Source organism: Falco naumanni, chromosome 1, assembly GCF_017639655.2.
Source record: "Falco naumanni isolate bFalNau1 chromosome 1, bFalNau1.pat, whole genome shotgun sequence".
NCBI lineage: Eukaryota > Metazoa > Chordata > Aves > Falconiformes > Falconidae > Falco > Falco naumanni.
In genome coordinates, this window is record NC_054054.1 from 24,009,742 (window position 1) to 24,030,461 (window position 20,720).

A 20,720-nucleotide genomic window follows, 5' to 3' on the forward strand; every position below is an offset into this window, starting at 1 on the left:
AAAAAGCCCAAGCCTGCAAGAAAAATATTCAGCTCCTCCATATTTTCAGCAACTTTAAAAGCTCTAATTGCAAATTCAGATCCTAAGACTACTCAGCCATCTTCCCGAACACAGGCGCAGCCTGTATTTTTAAGTAAGGAGTCCCAAAGCTAGCTCAAGACTTACAAATTGCAGAGCTCGGAAAAATAATTGTACTACTAATGAAAAGGCAGTAATAGCCTTCGGACCACATTTCATGCCAACAGCAGGTATCGCTTATACTGGATGAGCAGAGAACACAGCCACAGGAGAAAGCTTGCAGAAGGGCTGGGTATTGCTAATGGAAAACCACAGAGAGCTTTTCCTCCTTCTCGTGGCTCTTCCTCCACTGCCTCATGCCAGGCCAAGCGGGCCTTGCCTATGCACATTAAGCACACCTGCCTGAGCCGTGGATGAAAACAGCTCTGGTGACTCCTGCAAGTCCTGGCCTACGTAAGTCTAAACCAGGCACCATGGCGTAGAGAAGGGGGAAAAGCATCCGGAGGTAACGAAGCAGCCAAGAAAAAGCATCTCTCATTCTCATCTCACCAAAGGCATCATGTAGCAGTATGCAAACTAGCACTTATAGGGAGAAAGAAGAGCATTTGGGGTGAATTTCTGTTACTGCCGCTCTTAGCTAAGACAGCAAGACCCTGAATGTGGTTTTCAGTCTGATCTGGAGCATTCTCCACCAGCATTAACGCTGAATGCTAGCAGCACCGTGGTGTTTGTCTGAACCATTAATACGCATCACTTATTACAGTAGGCTGAAGAGCTGTTCACAGAGCTAGAAGTGAAGGCAGCTAGACAACGTACCTAAAAAAAAAAAGCTTACAGTACTACTGTGGGGCTTTTTTTTGCTTTCTTTTTATATCACCTGGTTGCACCCAACTGTTCTAAGCTGAAGCAGCTTTGCTATCTTTTCCTGCAATAGTCACTATAGCTTACAGGACTGGAACCTATAGCCAACAAACCAAGCCAACAAAGAGATTGGAGAAGGCAGAAGCATTTGCCAAGCCAGTAGAAGACCCTGTCCCTTTGGCATTTCTCCTGTAAAGCCACACAGTAGCTTGTGGCTTGTCTCATGCCCGCACTCTTGGCATTACCTTGAGAGGAAGAGGCATACCAAAGGCAAAAAAAAGAAGCGACAAACTTCACATTGCTCCAGAGTGGGCAGCCAGCCAGTAAAGCCATCTCTCTTGGGGGCTGCAGGGGTGGGAAGGGGACATATAAAACATGCCTCAGCTCTGAGTAAATATTTTACTTCTCAGATTCATGCTGCTTACTTAATCAATCCCCATCATTTTTTCAGAGGCCCTACTCAGACACAAAAATTGATTCCTCATGATCTCATTTACACAAAATAAGGAATTTTCCAAGTATCTCCATCAGATCCTGACTCCAGGTCAGCTCACTTCATGCTGGAAAACCTAGAGGCTGAGTTTGGGGCGGGCTGGACACATAACCTGCTCCACAACTGAGGCTGTGCCGAAAACAAGGCAAGAAGGAGGCAGGTTCCCACCATTGTTAACATCAACAGGAGCAACAAGAATTGTCTGAAAGAATTTCCTACTGCAAACAAGGCGCTGAGGTGAATAAAGGAAATGAAGAGTTCACAAACTAAAATACAGTCCTATGCACACCGCCCAGGTCTGCTTTCCCAGTGCAGGCAGCTGAGCCAGGCCAGGTGCCCAAAAGCCACACTTCACAGCCAAAAGCAGGCACAGAAACCAAAACTCATGCCCCTAGCCATCCCAGCAGCACCACCCAAGCCCACAACACTGCCACGTTCAATGCGAGGAGAGTCCACAGCCCTGTGATGCTCTGTGGAGGATACTTGACCACAAGGACAGTTCAGCCTTGCCATTAAGTTGGAAAGCGCCAAGCTTCCAACTAGCTGGAACACTGCTGACCTGTGCCTGGAGCATGACAGCCCACTCCCTGCCCTGGGGTCCAGCCCCAACCCACCTCATCCCCCGACCTCTCTCAGTCTCAGCTCTCTACCTGCAATAGCTCTTCTCTCACCTAGTCGTACCTTTGTCAATGAAAAGGACCAAACACTCAGCTAGCAAAAGCACAAGAAACAAGTGTCTATCCTCCTTCTCAGTGCTTATCTCATTGCCTAAAATCAGTGGTCACGGTGGCCCTGCTCCACCTACCAACATAATGGATGGGGCTTTCCAAAGGCACTGCCCCACAGCTCTCGCAGACCCCAGCGGGTTTTTGGTAGACCTGCTGCTCAGAGAAAGACAAAGCACAAAGAGTTTTCAGCTCTGTTAACCCTGCTCTACCTTCTTGTTTCTCTCTTTTATTAGCTCCCCCTCCATGGAAACTGGCAGTCTCTCATCACCAAATATTTTTAAAACAGATGGAAGAATACACTGCACTGCTTTAATCTCTCAGATAACGTTTTACATGGGAACCATGTAAAATTCATATTTTCCATCAGGTTTTGTTTGACTTGGAAAGGAGTCTACATTAGTGTATGCATATAAGTAAACCTTAGTTTTGCACCTTTAACTAGACCACTATAACTCTGTAAACGTGTAACTGTATAAACAAATAAAACGCAGGGTAGGGAGGCCAGAACCCTCTTCCATGCTCTGAACTACTGAGAAACCATCCAGCAGTGGTCAAGATACTGTGAATTAACCCAGGAAGAGGAACGGGGTCCCCTGTCTAGCACATCTCAACAGTTTCCAGACTACAAGTGGCTTATCTCACACTGAGCCCAGATGACCATATGCATCCTTCCACCCTGATGTATGTTTAAGGAAACGCATGGCTTTCATCAGCTGAGAGGTCCCGTGGCAGCTCCCAGCACCAATCCTGCCAAAATTTTACTTATGCATGCTTTTACATTTACATATTGAGATCAGTCTATTAAGTCAAATGAAATTACTGGCAGTGCATTACACATGTGCCTTCACATCTGCGGATCAGGACCTTAAAATGAAAGCCGCCCATCCTAGAAAACACGCCCTGCTCTGCTACAATTAAACACAGACACTTCAGAGCAGTTCACTGAAGTTATATTTTATGCATGCTTTTACAATTAACATGGTGTCATATCCTGCCAGGACGTAAAAGGTTGTGACTCAGGAACGTTATCATAGTTTTAAGTCAAACTGACTCGCTTTTCATTTCATTCCTTTTCTTTCCCCCTTCCTTAATTCTACCCCCGTGCTCCCTCCAACAAGACGTATACCATTGGGGTCCTTATAAAACACGGTTATTACATTGAAAGCTTGAGAGGCAAACGTTCATCAGTCTCGCCTTGCACTAACGTATAATTAACCATTTCTTCAAACTCCCTACCACCCTGCCAGCAACACAACAGCAGCATGCAAAGCAGTAGCAGAGAGGATTAGATAAGGTGGAATACAAGACAAAACAGAAACACCCCTGACATCTACTGAATACCAGCCCACTGTCCTTTCTTCTCTTATCACCCCAAGATAAAACTCTCTTCTCCAAAAAGGACTAATTCTGGGGGATGAAGGGTCAGCCCACCAACCACTTACGAGGAAGCCGAGTGCCCTCATCCTTCCCTCTCTCACAAGCACATGCTTCTTGAGCTGCAGGATGCTTTATTCTGCAGTCAGTCCCACTGGACTGGACTCAGCAGCACACAGATAGGAACTGAGTTGAACTGGTGCAAAAACCCCCATGCATGCTGTTTTGGGATTGCTCATGGACTTCGGTTACCAAAAATGTGAGAAGCTGAGTGGTCGCATCAGTTTAATATAATGACAGAGAAATATAGCAAAACACATATGCAAGAACAAACAGCAATCTTGTCTCACAATAAACCACATTCCCGAGCCTACTCACATTGCGAGGCTGTACCCTCCCCAAAGCAAAACGGCTCTGCTTAGCAATACCCTTCAGCCTGCCCTAAAAACGAGCTGAAGTAGTGATTTCAATGTGTTGTCTTACAATGAAAGACAAACTTCAATTTCCAAGCATGCTTGAGATTTTAAGATCAAGGAATCATTTCGGAAGAAGCTTTACAAACAGCTTGTATAATTTACAGGTATTCTGTTAACAAACGTCAGCTTTTATTTTGCTCAGTAGCATAACTTCCCCACCTCCAGTAACACCATTAACCCCATCTTCATACATTTGCTTTGCCACATCAGAGGAACTGTACAGCCCCACAGACCCATAAGCGTGGATTAATGCTAACAGAAACCTTCTCATCCTGGTCACATCTTGAACACAGACCATTTTCTTATTACGAGATGGAGCCACATTCAAGTCCTCCGCTCATGAGCAACATCTGTTTTACTCGCAAGCACTGGCAAAGTTACGGGGAAGTCAGGCAAGCTCCCTCCCTCCCTCGGCCGACGATGCACAAAAGTGCATTCAGTCCGGTCACGGTGGAGTTTCATTCACGTTTCTGCAAGCTGGATGCAAGAGAGACCTTTTTCCCCCCTCCCCCTTCCCGGGAAAGAGCATCTGTTAGTTTTTGTGGGGCTGGGTTGGGTTGTTTGGGTTTCTTCCTCCTTTTACAGAAAGAAAGGGGAAATCTTTTGTCTTTCTCCACATGGATGTAAAGAACTCCCGGCCCCCACATCCCCAGCATAACGCTCACACTGGAAGATGCAAAACACGCGTGCCCCTCTGGAGACTTCCACGCCGGGGTTCCCACCACTCCTGCCCGCCGCAGCCGAGCGCCCAAAGCCCCCAGCCCTCCCCACTCCCAGGCGCTTCCACCCGTGGGAACCGGCGGGGCAGAAACACGCGCGGCCACCGCGCTGCTCCCCCTGCCCGGCGCGGCGCAGAGCGAAGGGCTCCCGGCGGAGCTGCCGCCCGGCCCGGCCCGCTGCAACAAAGAGTCGCGGCCCCAAACCGGGGCGAAAAAGTTTTGCGCGGACCCCGACACCCACCCCACCCCCGATCCCGGGCACGGCCGGCGGCGCCCCGGCACGCCCGCCGTCCTCTCCGGCATGGCACCCCCGCAGCCCTCCGCGCTACACGCTGGGCGCTGCACCCCTACGACCCCCAGCGCCGCATCCCCGCACCCGCCGGCCCCACACGCCGCTGCACTCGGGCAGTTCACCCCCGGCACCGCGCCCCCCGCCCCGCCGCCGCACCCACCGCCGGTCTCCCCACGGCCACGGCCATCGCGGTGCAGTGCGCTGCGCTCCCCGACCCGCCGCCTCCGCGCCGCCTGCTAGGACTGCAACATGGCCACCCGGCGGGGAGGGCCCATGCGCAATGCAAAGGGGCCGGGCGGCGAGGCGGGACCCCCCCGGCCCTCCCCCGGGGCCGCCGCGGAGCGCGGGCGGGCGGGCGGCACCGCCCCGGGCGGCTGCGGCATCGCGACCGCCCGGGGGACCCCGAAAGAGGGCTGGAGGCTCGGTGGGCTGTAGCAGGACCGCCGTCGTACCCCAGCCGTAATGGCAATTAGCCCCTCTCTCGGCGAGCCCTCCGGGCAGGGGCCGCGCTGCTCTGCACCACAGTCCGACTGGCCCGGGGAGGGGGGGGCTCGGCCTGCGCCCTGCCCGCTGGTACCCGACCCCTTCACCTGAAAGGGTCCCTTCTCCCCGGCTCCGGCAGCCCCACAGCGATGGCGGGGATGGGGGATAGCTGAAAGCTGAGAGACCCTCTGCTCCACGGGTCCGCGCAAAAAAGAGACGGCTGAGCAAGCGAATGGCGAGGTCCTCCCACCAGCGGTTTGGTTAAGAAGGAACAGGGATGCCATGAAGAGGCATTTGTGATGGGGAGTCAGGCAGGAGCTCCCGCGGCTGGGCTGCGTGCCGACAGGAGCGCGCGATGCCCTCGTGTAATGACACAGAGGGCAAAACCGGGCAGCTCGTTCCTCTTCTTTCTCTGAGCTCTCCCCTCCTGCCAAACACACCCATACTTTGCTTTTAAAGAAACCGGGTACGTCAGCCGTGGTGGCCAGTTACTCTCCCACTCTGGTAAATGATTTCCAGGAATGAAGTGATGCACAGCTGGCTCCTGCTGCTCCAACTGGCAAAATGCTTAACACCCTGATGTGAAGCATGACACTCCTTTACCTGCAAAGGTAGGAGTTTTACAGCTAAATTCAACATGTTTGCTCGCAAGTCTTCAACTGAGGCAGCAACGAAGGAAGGGCCCTGCTGGGTCAGGTCCCACAGTGTCTTGCATGGCATAAAACCCCAAAAAGTTACAAAAGACAAAGACCCAGTTCACCACACACATGAAGAACACATCGAGTTACAGACAGATCAGAGCTACTCCCTTAGGTGAGCATCCACAAAATCAAAACAAAAAAGCAAAAAAAGCTAAGAGCAGCTCCTACAAATAAATGACCCGGGGTAGTAAGTAAATAGACCTTAGCAGTACACTTGCTGTTTGTACACCCTTCAACCTAAAGCGTTTACATTTCACTCCAGAAGCCATTTTTGTACCACCATGCAGAAATACGCAGCTGGTTGTAGAGGGCTACAAAATCCAGGCACTTTATTCCTGCTGTTCTTTTTATCGTGTTTTGAAGGACACAGGAGCTGGTACTTGAAAGCTGTCACCCATTCCTGCTCCCACAGCTGCCAGACAGAACAGGAACCCAAGGAAGTGCACGAGCACTACCTGGCACTGCTCCTCACCTGGGGCAGCAGCCCTTAACTGGGTACAGCTCCAGCCATCATTAGCAAAGCTGCTAATGGGGTTTCTACCAGTAAATTTTTGCAAGCGTAGTTGTTGCTGTGCATTTATTATACTAACTTGTTAGGCGTTACTGCTAATATCCTAGGGAGGCTGCTATGTTAGACTCATGTTATTGCTCTTGTAGCAAATTCCTCCTGCATGCACGGCTCCTGGTGCAGAGGTGCTGAGCATGCCTGTACTGGGAAATGTGCTCAAACCAGTGCAGCCTCTAGTGGAAAGAAACCTGATGATCATATCTAAAGAGTTCCCTCGTTGCACCTGAGGGTGAGGCCGACACAGCTTCCCCTTGTCTGAATTAGAGGCATGCACGATTCTCCTGCATCAGCGTAACTTAACTAACTGTCCTGGTTTCGGCTGGGATGAAAAGATCTTTGGCGTTTGCAAATCCCTAATGTGACTCACCGTGTCGTTCCTTGGCCCAAAGCTGGGAGAGCTGTGGCTGAGTTTTCTCCTTGATACTCATGCATACAGACCTTCCTGGATATGGCTGTTCATGCTGAAAGAGTAGAGGGAAAAACAACACATCAAGGCAAAAAAATGTTCTGCAATCTTTCCAGATCTCAGCTAGCATAGTTCCTTGCATTCCTAGTGTTCAGTGGGAAGAAGCAGACCCCTCGCTCCTGAAAGTTTCATAACTGCTGCTAACAAATCAGTACCCGTGAGGAGGGAATTGCCAGTCCCTCATTCTAGGGACCCTGTGGCAACTGTTTCCATTTTTCCAAAGCTGTTTTGCATCATTTTGCAGATATGGCACATCAATGCTTTAACAACTTTTTGCGTCAGCTGTGGGGCAATTTGTCAGTTTACATGGGATGAGAAAATACACAAGTAGACACAGAACTCTGGTTAATTTACCTCCTGTTTAAAAACAAATGCAGGTATATAGCTCCCTAAAGGCAACATCTTCTTGCACAACGATAGGAACCTACAGGACTAAGCGGTGGGCTTGTTTGTTTTTTAATGTTGAAGTAATGCTTGATCCTGCCTCCATTTTGTGGTTAGCACTACTCACAACTTACTCCACTTTCACTCAAATAATCAAGAGACTTGCTAAGTCCAAAACTCCCAAAGAGAGCGAGGCTGGGGTAAATTCAGCCATTCCGAAAACTCCTACCCTCAACCGTAAGTGACCAATTTGCAGACAGGGTAAATCATTAGAACATAAGGGGAAACAAGGGTCTCTTTAAACCTCTTAGTGCGAAGCAGGCAATGAAGGAACTCCGGGTAGCAGGGCTGCATTTCTCACTGCCTTCATGCAGCATTATACCCCCTTAATCCCAAAATGTGATTTGCAGCTCAGGCTGTAAGGGGGGTGATGTGTGCCAGCCTTTGGTCTGCCTCTGAATCAACATGAGCTGCTCTTTCAGCAGACTTGTGTATGTGCCTACAAAGGGTATCCCACAGACAGTTGTAACCAAAGGGGTTACAACCAACTGCCATATTATTCTCCATCATCTGAGCTGTCAGGTAAGCAACAGGCTCCCAGCCAGTAGTGACTGTCAAGTGAGACGTGTTAGTTTAACCCATTTCACTTGGACAAGCTTGGTAAAGCTTTTCTAACCCCAGTAATGCAAAAGCATCAGCATTAAGTGTTGGTCTCAGTCCTGCAGGTACTTCAGCAGTCACTTAATGCCACCTGACTGTGTATTACTAACTTCAAGAAAAAAGTTTACAAAATGAGTGCTGATATTTCTCACTAGAAAAACCTCTATCTTTTCAGTCAAAGCTAAGCTTATAGTAAGCAAGACAATACCTCCACGTTTAAATGGTGTTTTGTTTATTTATTATAATAATATTTTTATTATAATAATAAATATTTTTTATTTTTAAAAAATATTTAAAATTATTTTTAAAAAATTAATTTAAATGAATAATTTAAATTCATTTTTTTAATTAAAATGGGTGTTGAAATGAAATTGTGGTATCATGGAAAGCCTCTTGCTTATGTCTTAATCCATTAAGCCAAAACAACAGTTTCATAGTAGTGTTGTCATTTGCCACTGTTATTTACTTGGGGTTTTTTCTTCACAATCTACCCTTCTCTCTTATTTGTGATCACAATTATGTCATTATGCTCCATTAATTTCACTTCAACCACTTCTGCTGAGAGCATGCTGCTATCACAGCTGTGACTGCAATTGAGGTCTCATCAGAAGGCGGCGAAAGGTATTTATTGTGCCTTGAAGAACTGTACCAAAGGCATGTGCAAAATTATAAAATATTAACATGCTCCTTACCCTCTTCCCAGCACCTGCACCCTACTCAGATGAACACCACTGATGGGATGTGGCCACATTCTCCTACAATATATGCCATGGGGAAAAGCAAAAGCAAGATGCGGCAGAGCACGTAAGTGCAGTTCCTCTTGCTGTGCCACCCAAGCAACGCAAATCTTGGCACACGGGAAGACTTTTTAGATACATTGCCTAAACTGTAACCTCTAACTTAGAATCTTCAAAGTTCCTTTTAGGGCTGCTCCCACCACTCCGGAGGTTACAGTTCAGCAGTCCTGCAGCTCCACAGGGCAATTTACCCTGTAAACCAGCCTGATAGCGTCCTACAGCAGAAACCCACTGGTCAGCCATCTACAAGTACAGACCCTGGCAGCTTGCTTACTTGACAGCAACTCCACCGCATGTGTTTGCAGGGTCTGAACCTGACAAGTTATCCTAAGGGTTTGTGTTACTGAAACAGAAATCGCAAGCCTGTACACACCATCTATTGCAATCTCTGCCCAGAGTTTGTGAAGGTTGCATACACTTTTGGGTTTGCAGTGGGCTGAAGGATATTCCAGCTGCCTAGATGACAAGCAGCTAAAAATATTTATGGATACCTGGGTGCCTGCAGTAAGGATGATCTATAGAGCGTGACTTAGGGCCTGATCCAAACCTCTTTAAAGTCAGCAAAGCTATACTGAGCTTGGTCCCTCCATGCTTCTGTTGGCTGAGTGTAAGACAGAAAAACCAGCACACCCTCTTTCCCACACTTTCCACCCACTATTCCCACCCCAAACTCCTTGGGGCAGGAGGTGTCATTTCTTTGGTGTATACAGGGCATATTTCCCGCTGGGGCACTGATCTTATCCATTCCTCTCAGCTGTAATGCACCACACTCATGGTAACAGTATTAGCACTATAGAACCACGTTAGATCCCTGCTCCAGTACAATGGTGTGTCCAACCTGACACCTATCCTACCTGAGGTAGCCACGCAATGAATACAAAGATTATATGAGATATAGTTTGACTTTGGGCACTCTTGGTATCTGTGTGTGGTTCTTCTACATGGGTATGATCACACACGCTTGTAACAGCTATCCTGAACCACATCACATCCGTGTATCTTTATGGCCAGTTCTTGTAAGTCACAGAATCACAGGGCGGTTCAGGTTGGAGGGTACCTCTGGAGATGCCCTGCTCAAGCAGGGTCACACGAAGCAAGATTGTGTCCCGTGGAGCTTTGAATGTCCCTGAGGATGAAGACCACAACCTCTCCAGGCAACTTGCTCCAGCACTTGACCACCCTCACTGTAAAAGACTTTCATCACACACACAAACAGAATTCCTTGCATTTCAATTGGTGCCCATCTCTCCTGTCCCCTCAGTGACACGAGGACTGACGAAGCACGCTTTCTCCTCGCTGCACGCCAGCAATTAGCCTCGCACTTCTCAGAGCGCGAGCAAGGCTCCTTCAGCCCCTCTGCCCCGTTGCCCCGCTTCGCCGCCGCTGTTCCTCACCGCTGTCACCCCAGCCGCGCACCCCAGGGGCCGCCACCCCGGGCAAAGGCAACCGGGGGGTGGCGGCCGGGCTGGGAGGAAGGAGGAGGAGGAGGAGGAGGCGCGACAGGAGGCGGGCCTCCCCGCCGCAGTAGCCCCGCGCACCTGGCGGCAGCCCCGCGCACCGGGAGCGGCAGCCCCGCGCACCGGGAGCGGCAGCCCCGCAGCATGGCGCGGGAGCTGAGCCAGGAGGCCGTGCTGGACTTCCTCTGGGCGGCGGGGGGCCGGGCCCCCAACACCGCGCTGCTCCGCCACTTCCAGCGCTTCCTCCGCGACCCGGCGCTGACGGAGCAGCAGCGGCGGGAGCGCCGCGAGTACTTCAAGAGCCTCGTCAATTCCCTGGCCACCGTCCACCCAGCCGCCGTCCCCGGCGCCTCCAAGGACATCGTCCTCCGCCGCAGGTACCGCGACCTCCTCGATGAGGAGCTGCCGCCGCCGCCGCCGGAGGAGCAACGGGAGGAGAAGGAGCCGCCGCCGCCCCGACGCGACCCCGACGGGCGGCGCGGCGCCCCAGGGGAGGCAGCGGCGAAGGGGCGGCCTGGCGGGGGGCAGCCCCCGGGGGTCGCTGGCGCGGGGGGCTGTGCCGCCCGGAGCCGCGGCCGCCCCTGCTGCGAGTGCCGCCGGGCACGCCGCGCCGCCGCCGACCCCCCGCCGGACCCCGGGCCGCCGCCCCCCGCCCAGCCGCCCCCGTACCGCACCCGGCCGCTGTCCTCGGCCCTCTGGGCGCTTCACTCCAACGGGCCACCCTGCTCCCGGCCCTCGGCGCTGCCGCCGGGCCCTGGGGCGCTGACCCCCGCTGTGCCGCCCCGGGCCCGATCGCCTCCCGCCGGGCCGCCCCTGTGCCGGTCCCGGTCGCCGCCGCTGCCGCCGGGGCCCGGGGTGCTGCCTCCCACCGGCTCAGCCCCGCGCGGGTCCCTGCCGCCACCGCGCCCTCGAGGAGCGCTCCCAGCGCAGTCCCTGCCGCTGCCATCGGGCCCCGGGGTGCTGCCCCCCGGCAGGCTGCCTCAGCCCGCCCCCGGGATGCCCTTACTGAAGGCCCCACCGCCCTCAGCAGGCCCAGGGGGGCGCGCCCCCACCGGCCCATCCCGGTCCCCACCGCTGTCATCGTGCCCCAGGCTGCTGTCCCCAAGACGGTCCCCACAGCCACCGCTGGCTGAGCCTCTCCTGTCCCGGTCCCTGCCATTGCGGTCTGTCCCCGGGGTGTCACCCCTGTCCCGGTCTCTGCAGGCACTCCCCGCCAGCCCCCCCGCATCCCCCCCACGCCTCTCGGGCCCGGGTGCGCTCCCCTCCACCAGGCTGCCCCCATCGCAATCCAGGTCCCTGCAGCAGCTCCCCACCAGGCCACCCCTGTCTCCGCCAAGGGGACCCAAGGTGCTGACCTCCAAGGGACCAACCCAATCTCAAGCCCTGCTGCTGTACCCATGCCGAACCCTGCCGCTGCCGCCAGCTCCTGGGGTGCTGCCCTGCACCAGGCCACCCCCCTCCTTATCCCCACCACTGTCCCCCACCCTTCCAACCCCATCGCCACCTGTGCAGCCACCCCCTGCCAGGCCCCATCCACCCCAGTCCTTGCTGCCAGCACAGGGCCCTGCAGGGTCCCAAACCCCAGAGAGCAGCTCCCCGGAACCGCTGCCTGTCTTCAGGAGCATCAGGTGCCAACTTGCTTTGCTGGAGGTGCAGGGCATCCCCCTATCGCTGCCAGACAACTGTGGGCGGCAGCCCCGCACCGTGGTCTCCAAGAGCTCCCTGAGGAATGTCCCAACCCGGGGGCTGTTGGTGCCACTGGGGCAGCGGGAGCACGCCTGGCTGGTGGCAGTGTCAGCGGGGTGCTGGGCTCAAGTGCGGGGGCTCTTCCTGGAAGAGCCGGAGCTGGCCCTGCAGCGGGACTTCATGTCAGGTTTCACAGTCCTTCACTGGCTGGCCAAGCACGGCGATGGGCCAGGCCTGCAGGAGCTGGCAGCGGCAGCGCAGCGCATTGGGCTGGCCCTGGACGTGGATGTCCGCTCAGGCTGCGGGTACACTCCGCTGCACCTGGCTGCCATACATGGCCACCAGCCCATCATCAAGGTGCTGGTGCTGCAGCTGGGGTGCCAGGTGCAGGTGCGGGACAGCAGCGGGCGCCAGCCCTGGGAGTACCTGGGCAGCTCTACCTCGGGGGAGATCTGGCAGCTCCTGGGGGCACCCCGCGGCACAGTTATGTTCCCCACACAGCCCCTGGCTCGCAGTGTGTCCTCTGTCAGCAAGGTCTCACTGTCTGCTGGCAAGGCAGCACTGCCTGCCTGCCTCAGGCTGCAGCATGGCCGCAGGGCAGCATCCCACCAAACCGGCAGTGAGAGTGACTGAAAGACAGCTCCCCAGCATCACCTGCCAGTGGAGATGGGACCTCCGTGGCCATCCTGCAAGAGGAAGCCACGCAGGCAGAAAAAAGCTGTGAAACAGACTGAACCTATCAAAGAATGTACTTAAATTAATCCAATGAACTGTTGTCTGAGCCTTTCTGCCCTCCCTCCCATTTCGTGCCTACCAGTGAGAGGAAGCAATGACTTTGCTGGAAGCCGGCAGAACACTTGGTGGGCAAGTCCTATGCACGCCACAGGGCTGGCACCAGCTGCTGGTGCAGCCACAATCACCAGCATTAGCAGGACCATGGGTTTGGGGTCTCAAACTCCGGTGTGAAGCTCACAGCCTGGTGCCAACCAGGGTGGAGTGCTTGCTGTTGCTTACAGTGACAGAGTGTCATTGGTCCTGGTGTTTGCAAAACACTTGTTTGCACCACCTAAATTCTGGGGAGTAGCTAAGACTGCGTCCCTTTCTAATCCCAGCAGATTAAGGATGAGTCCCACTTTTAAAAACTCAGCTGATCAAGGTGCAGCCTTCCAGCAAGAGTCCTCAAAGAGCGACTGGCTGTGGCAGAGCACAGCAGCTGGAGAGTCCTGAGTAGAGGAGGGTGTAACACACCCACCCCATTTCTCAGCAAGCCTTGCCCACCAGCCCATGCAGAAAGGAATGTGGGGCAGCCCGGCAGCACCGATACCGCCCCCTCCTTCCTGCACCTCCAGTCCCTTTCCTCACACCGCAGGACTAGGAAGTGGTACCCGCACTGCGGCTAGAGCCCTGTTCCCACACCTGCAGCTGGAGAGCATTGCTGCATGAACCTGCGTTGGGCAGAAAAGGGGCTGTGCTGTGGGTACAGGTCCAAGCTTGTAAAGGGAAGGCAGTTTCATATCCAGAGCTGCATTTGCGCGGAGGCTTTAGCTCTGAATTACTTATTAGGTGTTTGCATGATGGGAGCGGGTGGGATTGGGGGTCCAGGTGCAGGGAAGAGGTGTCCAGTGCAATCATTCCTGAGAGCTTACAAATAAAAAGCTGGCTTTAGGAATCTCATTGGATTACGTGGGTCCTATAATGTACTCTGACTTAGCATGGATGAGCTTCTAAACAGTCAAAAAATGCAACAGGTTAATTTTGCACCTATTCTGGGTTTCCTATAGGTCCTTTATGAAGGCAGGAAGAGAGCTAAGATACATGTGACAGGGGTACATCACTGCCTGGTTGATTCACCCGTGGCTGGGCCACCCCAGATATAGGACCAGTGGGCATCAGTGTTTGTGAAACTAGGGCTGCTGGCTCTGCTTCAGCTGGATGCTTTGGGGCAGACGAGTGCAGTGGGTGGGATGGCTCATGTATTTGAGGCATGTGGCTAAATGCCTGCAGTTTCAGGGAGGAATGGGAATCAGGGCAGCAGAACCAGACCCTTGCATAACAGGCATGCTGGGGAATGCCTCGAGCCCTTGCTCAAGCACTAATTGAGCTCTCCACTTTGCTTGGGGTTTATTTGAGGGAGAAACTGTCCTGCAGAAGCGAAGCTACTCTGCCTGACTCTGTGGCCACGAAATATTGCAGCCTTTTCACAACCTGGTTTTCTCCTTTCACAGGGGAAAGAGCTCAGTAAACCAAGGCAGTGTCCTGTAAATGCTCATTCCACTCTGAGAGGACAACACAATTTACTCCAATGCAGCCTCAGAGCCATTGGCATGGACACCTGGAGGGCCTTCCAGGACTCCTTCACAGCAGGAGGAATCCTAATTATCTTCCTTCCTCTTAGATCCAGCTAGGGGTTGTAGCCTAGATCAGCACCAGCATGCAAAGTGGCTGTTGCCTGGTAAAACCCTGAAGTCTTCCACCACATTCAGAGCCATTGGCACAATCCACATCATGCACCAGGCTCCCTTGGGAAATGGCTCACTAAAGCCTTCCACGACCCTCAGCTAGAAGCTCTTAAAAGCTCTTAAAAGCAACCTGTTGACGGGGTTATCAGGGATGCCACCAGAGCCTTTGCATACAGCAAGCTTCAGGGAAGAAACCCGAAGTGAAAGAAGTCTGTGAGCTGACTAGAGCTGTCTGGCAGGGAGCATACTTCAGCTCCACAGCCCTCTGCAGCTTCCAAAGAAGGTTTTCCCCTTACTATCTCCAGTGTTGCCAAGACAAAGACTGAGAAGGACAGTGCTACCTTGGGATTCTCATTTTACAGCCTTTCCATGACCTTTCTCCATGACGCAAATCCAAGTAGTGCTTTTTTTTTTTTTTCTGCACGCTGTAGCAGACCTTGTCTGTCATATTCAGAGCAGTTTTCTCTCCCTGGTAGTATGTGTTTCAGCAGTCCAACAAGTTGTGAAAGATTTTGTGACCACTGTTTGCTCGCCTGTTGAGATGACACAGACAAGCTGCATTCTCCAATTTTTAAATTATAAAGCAACTCTTAGGAAGTTTGAAGTGGTAAAACCCCTTTCCCTACTGGATCCAGTGTACATTCACTCTGGTTTATCATCCTGGGATTACTGAGGAGTTCTTGGACTGCTAATATTGATAATACTGCACAGCTCCTACACCACACTTTTTAAAAGCAGTCAGTCACTGCTTGTGGGAATAACCACTCTCTTAACCTACAGAAAGCCTCATCCTCCAAGTTTTCTGCTGGTGAAATAAGTGACGGACAGGGTAAAAGCCATCTCCAGTCCACTGTGGAAGGCAGGGCCAGATCTTTCATCAGCCATGCCTGTGGGAATCACACTGCCACCCTGGAGCATCACACAGGCAGAATGATGCAGGCATCATAGGTCCATTCCCCCAGGAATAATCCACCCCCGGAAACACACACCTGTAGCCTGAGCATCTCTGTTTCAAAGCATTCCTGACCTCCTTAGTACTTACTTGTCAGCCTGCCTGGCCCCTTCCACACCCGTGCATGCCGCTGTTTCCTCATTACAGGTGGACGTGGCGCCTTGCCTCACACCCTATCCAGGCATCTGATTTTGCACCGCCCTGAAACACAGGACATGTCATGGATTAATGCATAGCAGGACTCTGCCCTATCTTCTCCTTGCTTTTGAAAACACACTTCCCACTTGACGGCTGCTGATGACAAAGTCCACCCCTCTGCTTTCCAATGCTTGTCTCTAACAAACTGCTTTGTACTCTGAAAGCCACATCCTTGAAGGAGGGGAGTATTTTTTCACACAGTACCCTCTGTCTGTCACATATTCTCAAGCCTGTGAACTCCGAGCCTTACAAAGCTATAGTAAAGGTAACCCTGAAAAGACAGTACCCCCTTCTTACCACCTCTCTGCTCCTGGGACACATGCTTCCGCACCCACTCACTAGATTGCTAAAAAGCAGACAGCCCAGCAGATCTGGACATTGAGCTTGAGTCATGTGGCTTCTGTAAAGGTCTCGATTATGTTCCCAGATTGTGGCTTTGGTCAGACCCATGCTGCAGCCTTTACCAACAGTAGTTGCACAGGTGAGCTGGCAGTCTGCTGCAATTAACGAAGTTTCCTTGTTAGTCACCAACTGTCCTTTGCCTGTAAGGTCTTTGTCACTTAAGCCCAATAAAATGGATTTTTAAACCATACGAGTTTGCAAGACCAGTGCTTAAACCAGCAATCATTTATGCTGACTGGAGTAAACGCAGCACAGAACGGGGAGTGTCAGTGTGAGGTGTGTTTTGTGGCAGAGCTATTTTTTGCAGATACAAAGCTCCTCCCACTCAGCAAATCAAAGTTTGCAATCCCAGAGGACCCTCCTATCTACAAACACACCAAACATACACTAAATTTCCCAATCTGAGAGCAGCAAGCTAGTAACAGGTTGCCATGCCTCAGTTTTGTTTTTTACAAGCCTCTAGACAAGGACCAAATGCTAGAGCAATGGTGGGACCCCAGCTCAAACAACCCAAGAGACTTCCATGCAATTAAAAAAGTGTTCTTGGGCAAAGCAGATGAGCAATACAGCAGAACATTGCTAACTTAAGCTAATGGCCAGCACATCCTTTCGATCACACTTTCTGAGGCAGTGAGAAAGAGAACTTGTAGGATTGAAAAAAAAAAACCCACACTGAGAAGTCCATCACACAAAATGCACTTTTTTTCTGCTGTGACAAATGCCATTTGACTTTGATTATATACAACTCCACAGTGAGAAGAATGTCTTGCACACTTAACAAGTAATGAGACAACCCTAATTACCACTAAATCATGTTAAAGCTAGAATTTCTCATGACTGCATTTACTGCAAGTAGTACCAGATGGCAGGTTAGCAGAGTGGGTTTTACAAGAATAAAAACCCAAATTAACTGTACAATTTTCTCCAGCCTAACTTTCCCCCATTAAAGTGAGATTTGTTAGCCCTTCAGAGGAAAAAAAAAAATTATCTTTAGAACCTGGGTCACACTAAAAAGCACTGAAAGCTGAATTCTCAGTTTAACTAAATCAATATCCCTCATCCCCAACACGATGCTATTTAAGCAAACAAAACTCGTTTTACTATTAATAAAGAGAAACAAAAGTATTTTATGATATGAACTTACACTATTCTAGCAAAAATATTTAATGACAACTTATCAAAGCAAGCTACCAAAACATTATTTTTTTAACATACATGAAAAAATATTTATTGTCTGCTTTCAAAAAGAAAAACTATTGAAACAAACAATATTCGCACTTCAAACACTTCTAAGAGTACCTAAAAAACACTCTTGCCTCGCCTATGCATCCCCAATCAGAAGTATAACCCCCACACCTGAAGAAAACAATAGGACCTATACCCTTATATAGCCTTAGTACTGGGCAAGACCTGCTTAAAACGAGGCTGGGAAAGGCTTTTTCTGTAGTTGTTTTCTTCGGAGATTATTCTTGTTGGACCTTGCCTAAAGAGCAGTAAGATAGCAAAGTAAGAAGCGGGGGGAAAGAAAAGTTAAGTAACTTTCAGGGTATTCTTTTGTGACTGAGGTAATGTTTTATTTAACAGATTTTTACCTTACTTTAAGGGAAAGCTTATAAAGGATAAATATAGGGGCAGGAAACTTTTCGTGTAAAGCATTTAATTGTTGGCTGTTAAAAAATGGTGAAAACGAGAGGAAGGGTTCAAAAACTAGAAAGGGAGCAAGTAAAAGAAGGTATTACAAATGACAGAAAATCAGAAGCAAAAAATAACTTTTTTTAAGAGGTGGTGAATAAAAAGGGAGCAAGTAAAAGAAGGTATTACAAATGACAGAAAATCAGAAGCAAAAAATAACTTTTTTTAAGAGGTGGTGAATAAGGAAAAAGCTGTGCAGTTCCTTGTACAACCTGAGGGTTGGTTTTGGCTGACTCTGGGGGAAGTGCTGCAGCCTTATGCAGGTTAGTGGTTTGGTACACCGGAGTGCTCTGGATAGGAGGCTTGGTGCTGAGGCACCCTTGTATTAAACACCTAACTAAGCGCAGCAAATTCTAGTGCAATAGCTGGTCTGTAAAGTCACAGATGATCTTGTATAGGTTATGCTTTTTTCATTAGTCAATTTGACCTGGCAGAGCAAACTTCTTTCTGGATGGTTTACTCTAGGCCTCATAGTCTAGGCTCAAGTCTAAGGCAAAGACATACTTAGTCTAAGGCTCATAGTACTTGAAATCTGTATTGGATTTTGGCAAAGTCAGGATACTTAAATTCCTAATGTCTGCGAGGACTTCCCTACTGTACAGCCTGTTCATAAATATAAGCAAAACAAAACCTGTATTTGTGGAACATCCCTTTACCTTGCAATTAGTTTTATTAGCTCTGATGGCACTGAAGGAAAGCACAAGGCTGCTCAGGCTTGATTGGTGTGATAAAGATTTCTGACGCTTTTGTCTCTATGTGTTTCCTAGGGAAATGTACTCTATGTGTTTAAAGGCCACAAGATATTTGCAATGATTTTTTTAGAGAAGTCATTGTTTCTGTTGTGAATGAAACGCCCATCAGAACTATTCACAAGTTCCTCCACGCAAGCGTATCAGTCTGCGGGGACTGGCCTCAGTCTGCATTTCTAATGCTACCTCGGGAAGTAATGACCAAACCCCTTCAGGATGTGTCACCAAATCTCCCCCTTGCTGCTGGGCCTTTGTCAAAAAAAGGTGTTGGCTTCAGTCTTTCAGTTTTCCTGAGACACAGCTCTAGATCTGAGGAATGTTCCGATGAATCTGATACCAGAAGAGGTGTTTTATGGACCTGAATGTAGCCCGGAACAGTCTAGTGAAAGTGGGAATTAGAAGAACTTGCATTAGTGTGTGTCTCGGGTCTGGAGTCCTGTGATAACTCAGCAGGGAACAAATAGCTTTGCCCAGCCAGGCACGGAGCAGGCGTTGTCACAGGTTGTCCAAAGTCCTCATGGCTGCTGTGTGCCACCGGTAAATAGAAGATATTGCTTAGGGGAAACGGGAACCTCTTGAGTGTTGCTTACAGAGACGACAAGAAATACTTCTCACGCCTTAACGTGAGTGTTATTGTTACAGTGACACAGAGCTCTGCTCCCTCTGATAATAAGCACTTTGCCCTCCTTATCTCCCTAGCATTTCTCCACTGCCTGGTGATGGTATCTGAAGTGCAAGGATTTGGGCTGCTCTCTTATCGGAGGTTAATGAGTGCATGGGGCTGCAGCCTTTGTTTAAGGGGCTGACAGCAGCCTTGCTGGTTTGGCACCCTGTCCTTGGGCACCAGGAGCCAGCCCTTAGAGCTGTGGCTTGTTTCTTCTCCTGGCGCTGGAACAAAATGGGGAGCTGATAAGGATGAGGGCAGGGTTTGTCCTCAGAGTCAGGTGGTTTGCAAGCCTGCTAGCAGCTAGGGGAGGCAGTGGGGCTCCGGAGCAGAAGAGGGAGAAGCAAACGCTGCTGCTCACTTGCAGCTTGAAGGGCTTTGGTGGAGGCTTTGCAAACCTTGGGGGCAGTGACAGTCCCCCTCCCCTGTGCCATCGCTTCCTCTCCTGCAGCTTCAGTCTCGCTGCAACTTTACCCAAGGGAAAGCCTGCCTGTCACTGCGGATTGCTTCATATCCCTGCCTGGCTATGCCATCGCCTCTGGTACAGCCCACACACGCATCCATGTACACAAACTGGGCAACGAAGGTGGGACCCTGTGCTGTGACCTGGACTTGACCTCTAAAATTGCACTACATTCTGTGTCTGAGTGAGGCCGTGTCCCTTACCTGGCCCTGTTGCTTGTGCGAAGCAGCATCAAATCACCCCAAAGGCAGGAAGACCTTTGCTAGGCACGTGCTGGATATTATTGAAGAGTGTAAAATGCAAATCCATGCAAACACTGGAAGGGATTAACTCTTGTATAAGAAAACATGTCTGAAACAGTCCAACTCTGTTAGGAAATAATCTTGCTCTTTTCTTTCCTGGATAGCTTCTTGTACTGAAATACCTCATCAGCTGAGTTTCTAGCTCTGTGAGTCATAACATCAGTGACAAAGAAGGTAAAGCCTAAATCTTGTTCTAGTGTTTTGGGGTTTTTTTGGTTTTGGTTTTGGGTTTTTTTGTTTGTTTTTTGTTTTGTTTTTTTTTTTTTTTTTTTTTCTGGAGGTTTATAAGCCACAAGCCTATTAACTTGTATTTGTTCTCCCCATCTGAGTCCTGGTCACTGCAGTCCACAGGCAAAGGCAAGAAGGTACCACAGCAGTAGGAGACACTAGCTCACAGCAAGCACAGAAGCTGACAAAACCTATCAGAAATCCCTATATATAAAGCCTCTTTTCTGGAAAGTGGGGGGATGAGCAATGTTTTTTTATAACACATAGTATGTATATGTCAAAACACATCTGTTTCCAGAAAAAGATAGGCCACTGCATGGCACCATACAAAGTTGTACATCTCTTAACTAGATGTGGCTTAAGAGTTTTAGAGGGGGGGGGAAGCAATAAAATGCTCTTGCCAAAGCAGGACAGCTTCCAGGCAAGTGGCTTTAATAAATACCATCTA

The 20,720-nt window shown here is 50.5% G+C and overlaps 2 protein-coding genes across 4 annotated transcripts in view; one reads left to right on the plus strand and one right to left on the minus strand.

Annotated features, from left to right (window-relative positions):
* The window catches only part of SEPTIN11 (septin 11), a 61,232-nt gene extending 56,013 nt beyond the window's left edge, over window positions 1–5,219 (minus strand). For all 3 annotated transcript variants that reach the window (XM_040585902.1, XM_040585894.1, XM_040585889.1), the window contains exon 1: window positions 5,122–5,219. In XM_040585902.1, the coding sequence (XP_040441836.1) occupies window positions 5,122–5,148 (27 nt within the window). In that variant the 5' untranslated portion in view covers window positions 5,149–5,219. The remainder of the gene's footprint in view (window positions 1–5,121) is intronic.
* Window positions 5,220–10,615: 5,396 nt separating this feature from the next.
* Window positions 10,616–12,816, plus strand: SOWAHB (sosondowah ankyrin repeat domain family member B). The gene has a single exon (XM_040582343.1). It carries the CDS (start codon window positions 10,622–10,624, stop codon window positions 12,794–12,796), a length of 2,175 nt encoding a protein of 724 aa, XP_040438277.1. The 5' UTR covers window positions 10,616–10,621; the 3' UTR covers window positions 12,797–12,816.
* Window positions 12,817–20,720: the final 7,904 nt, after the last annotated feature.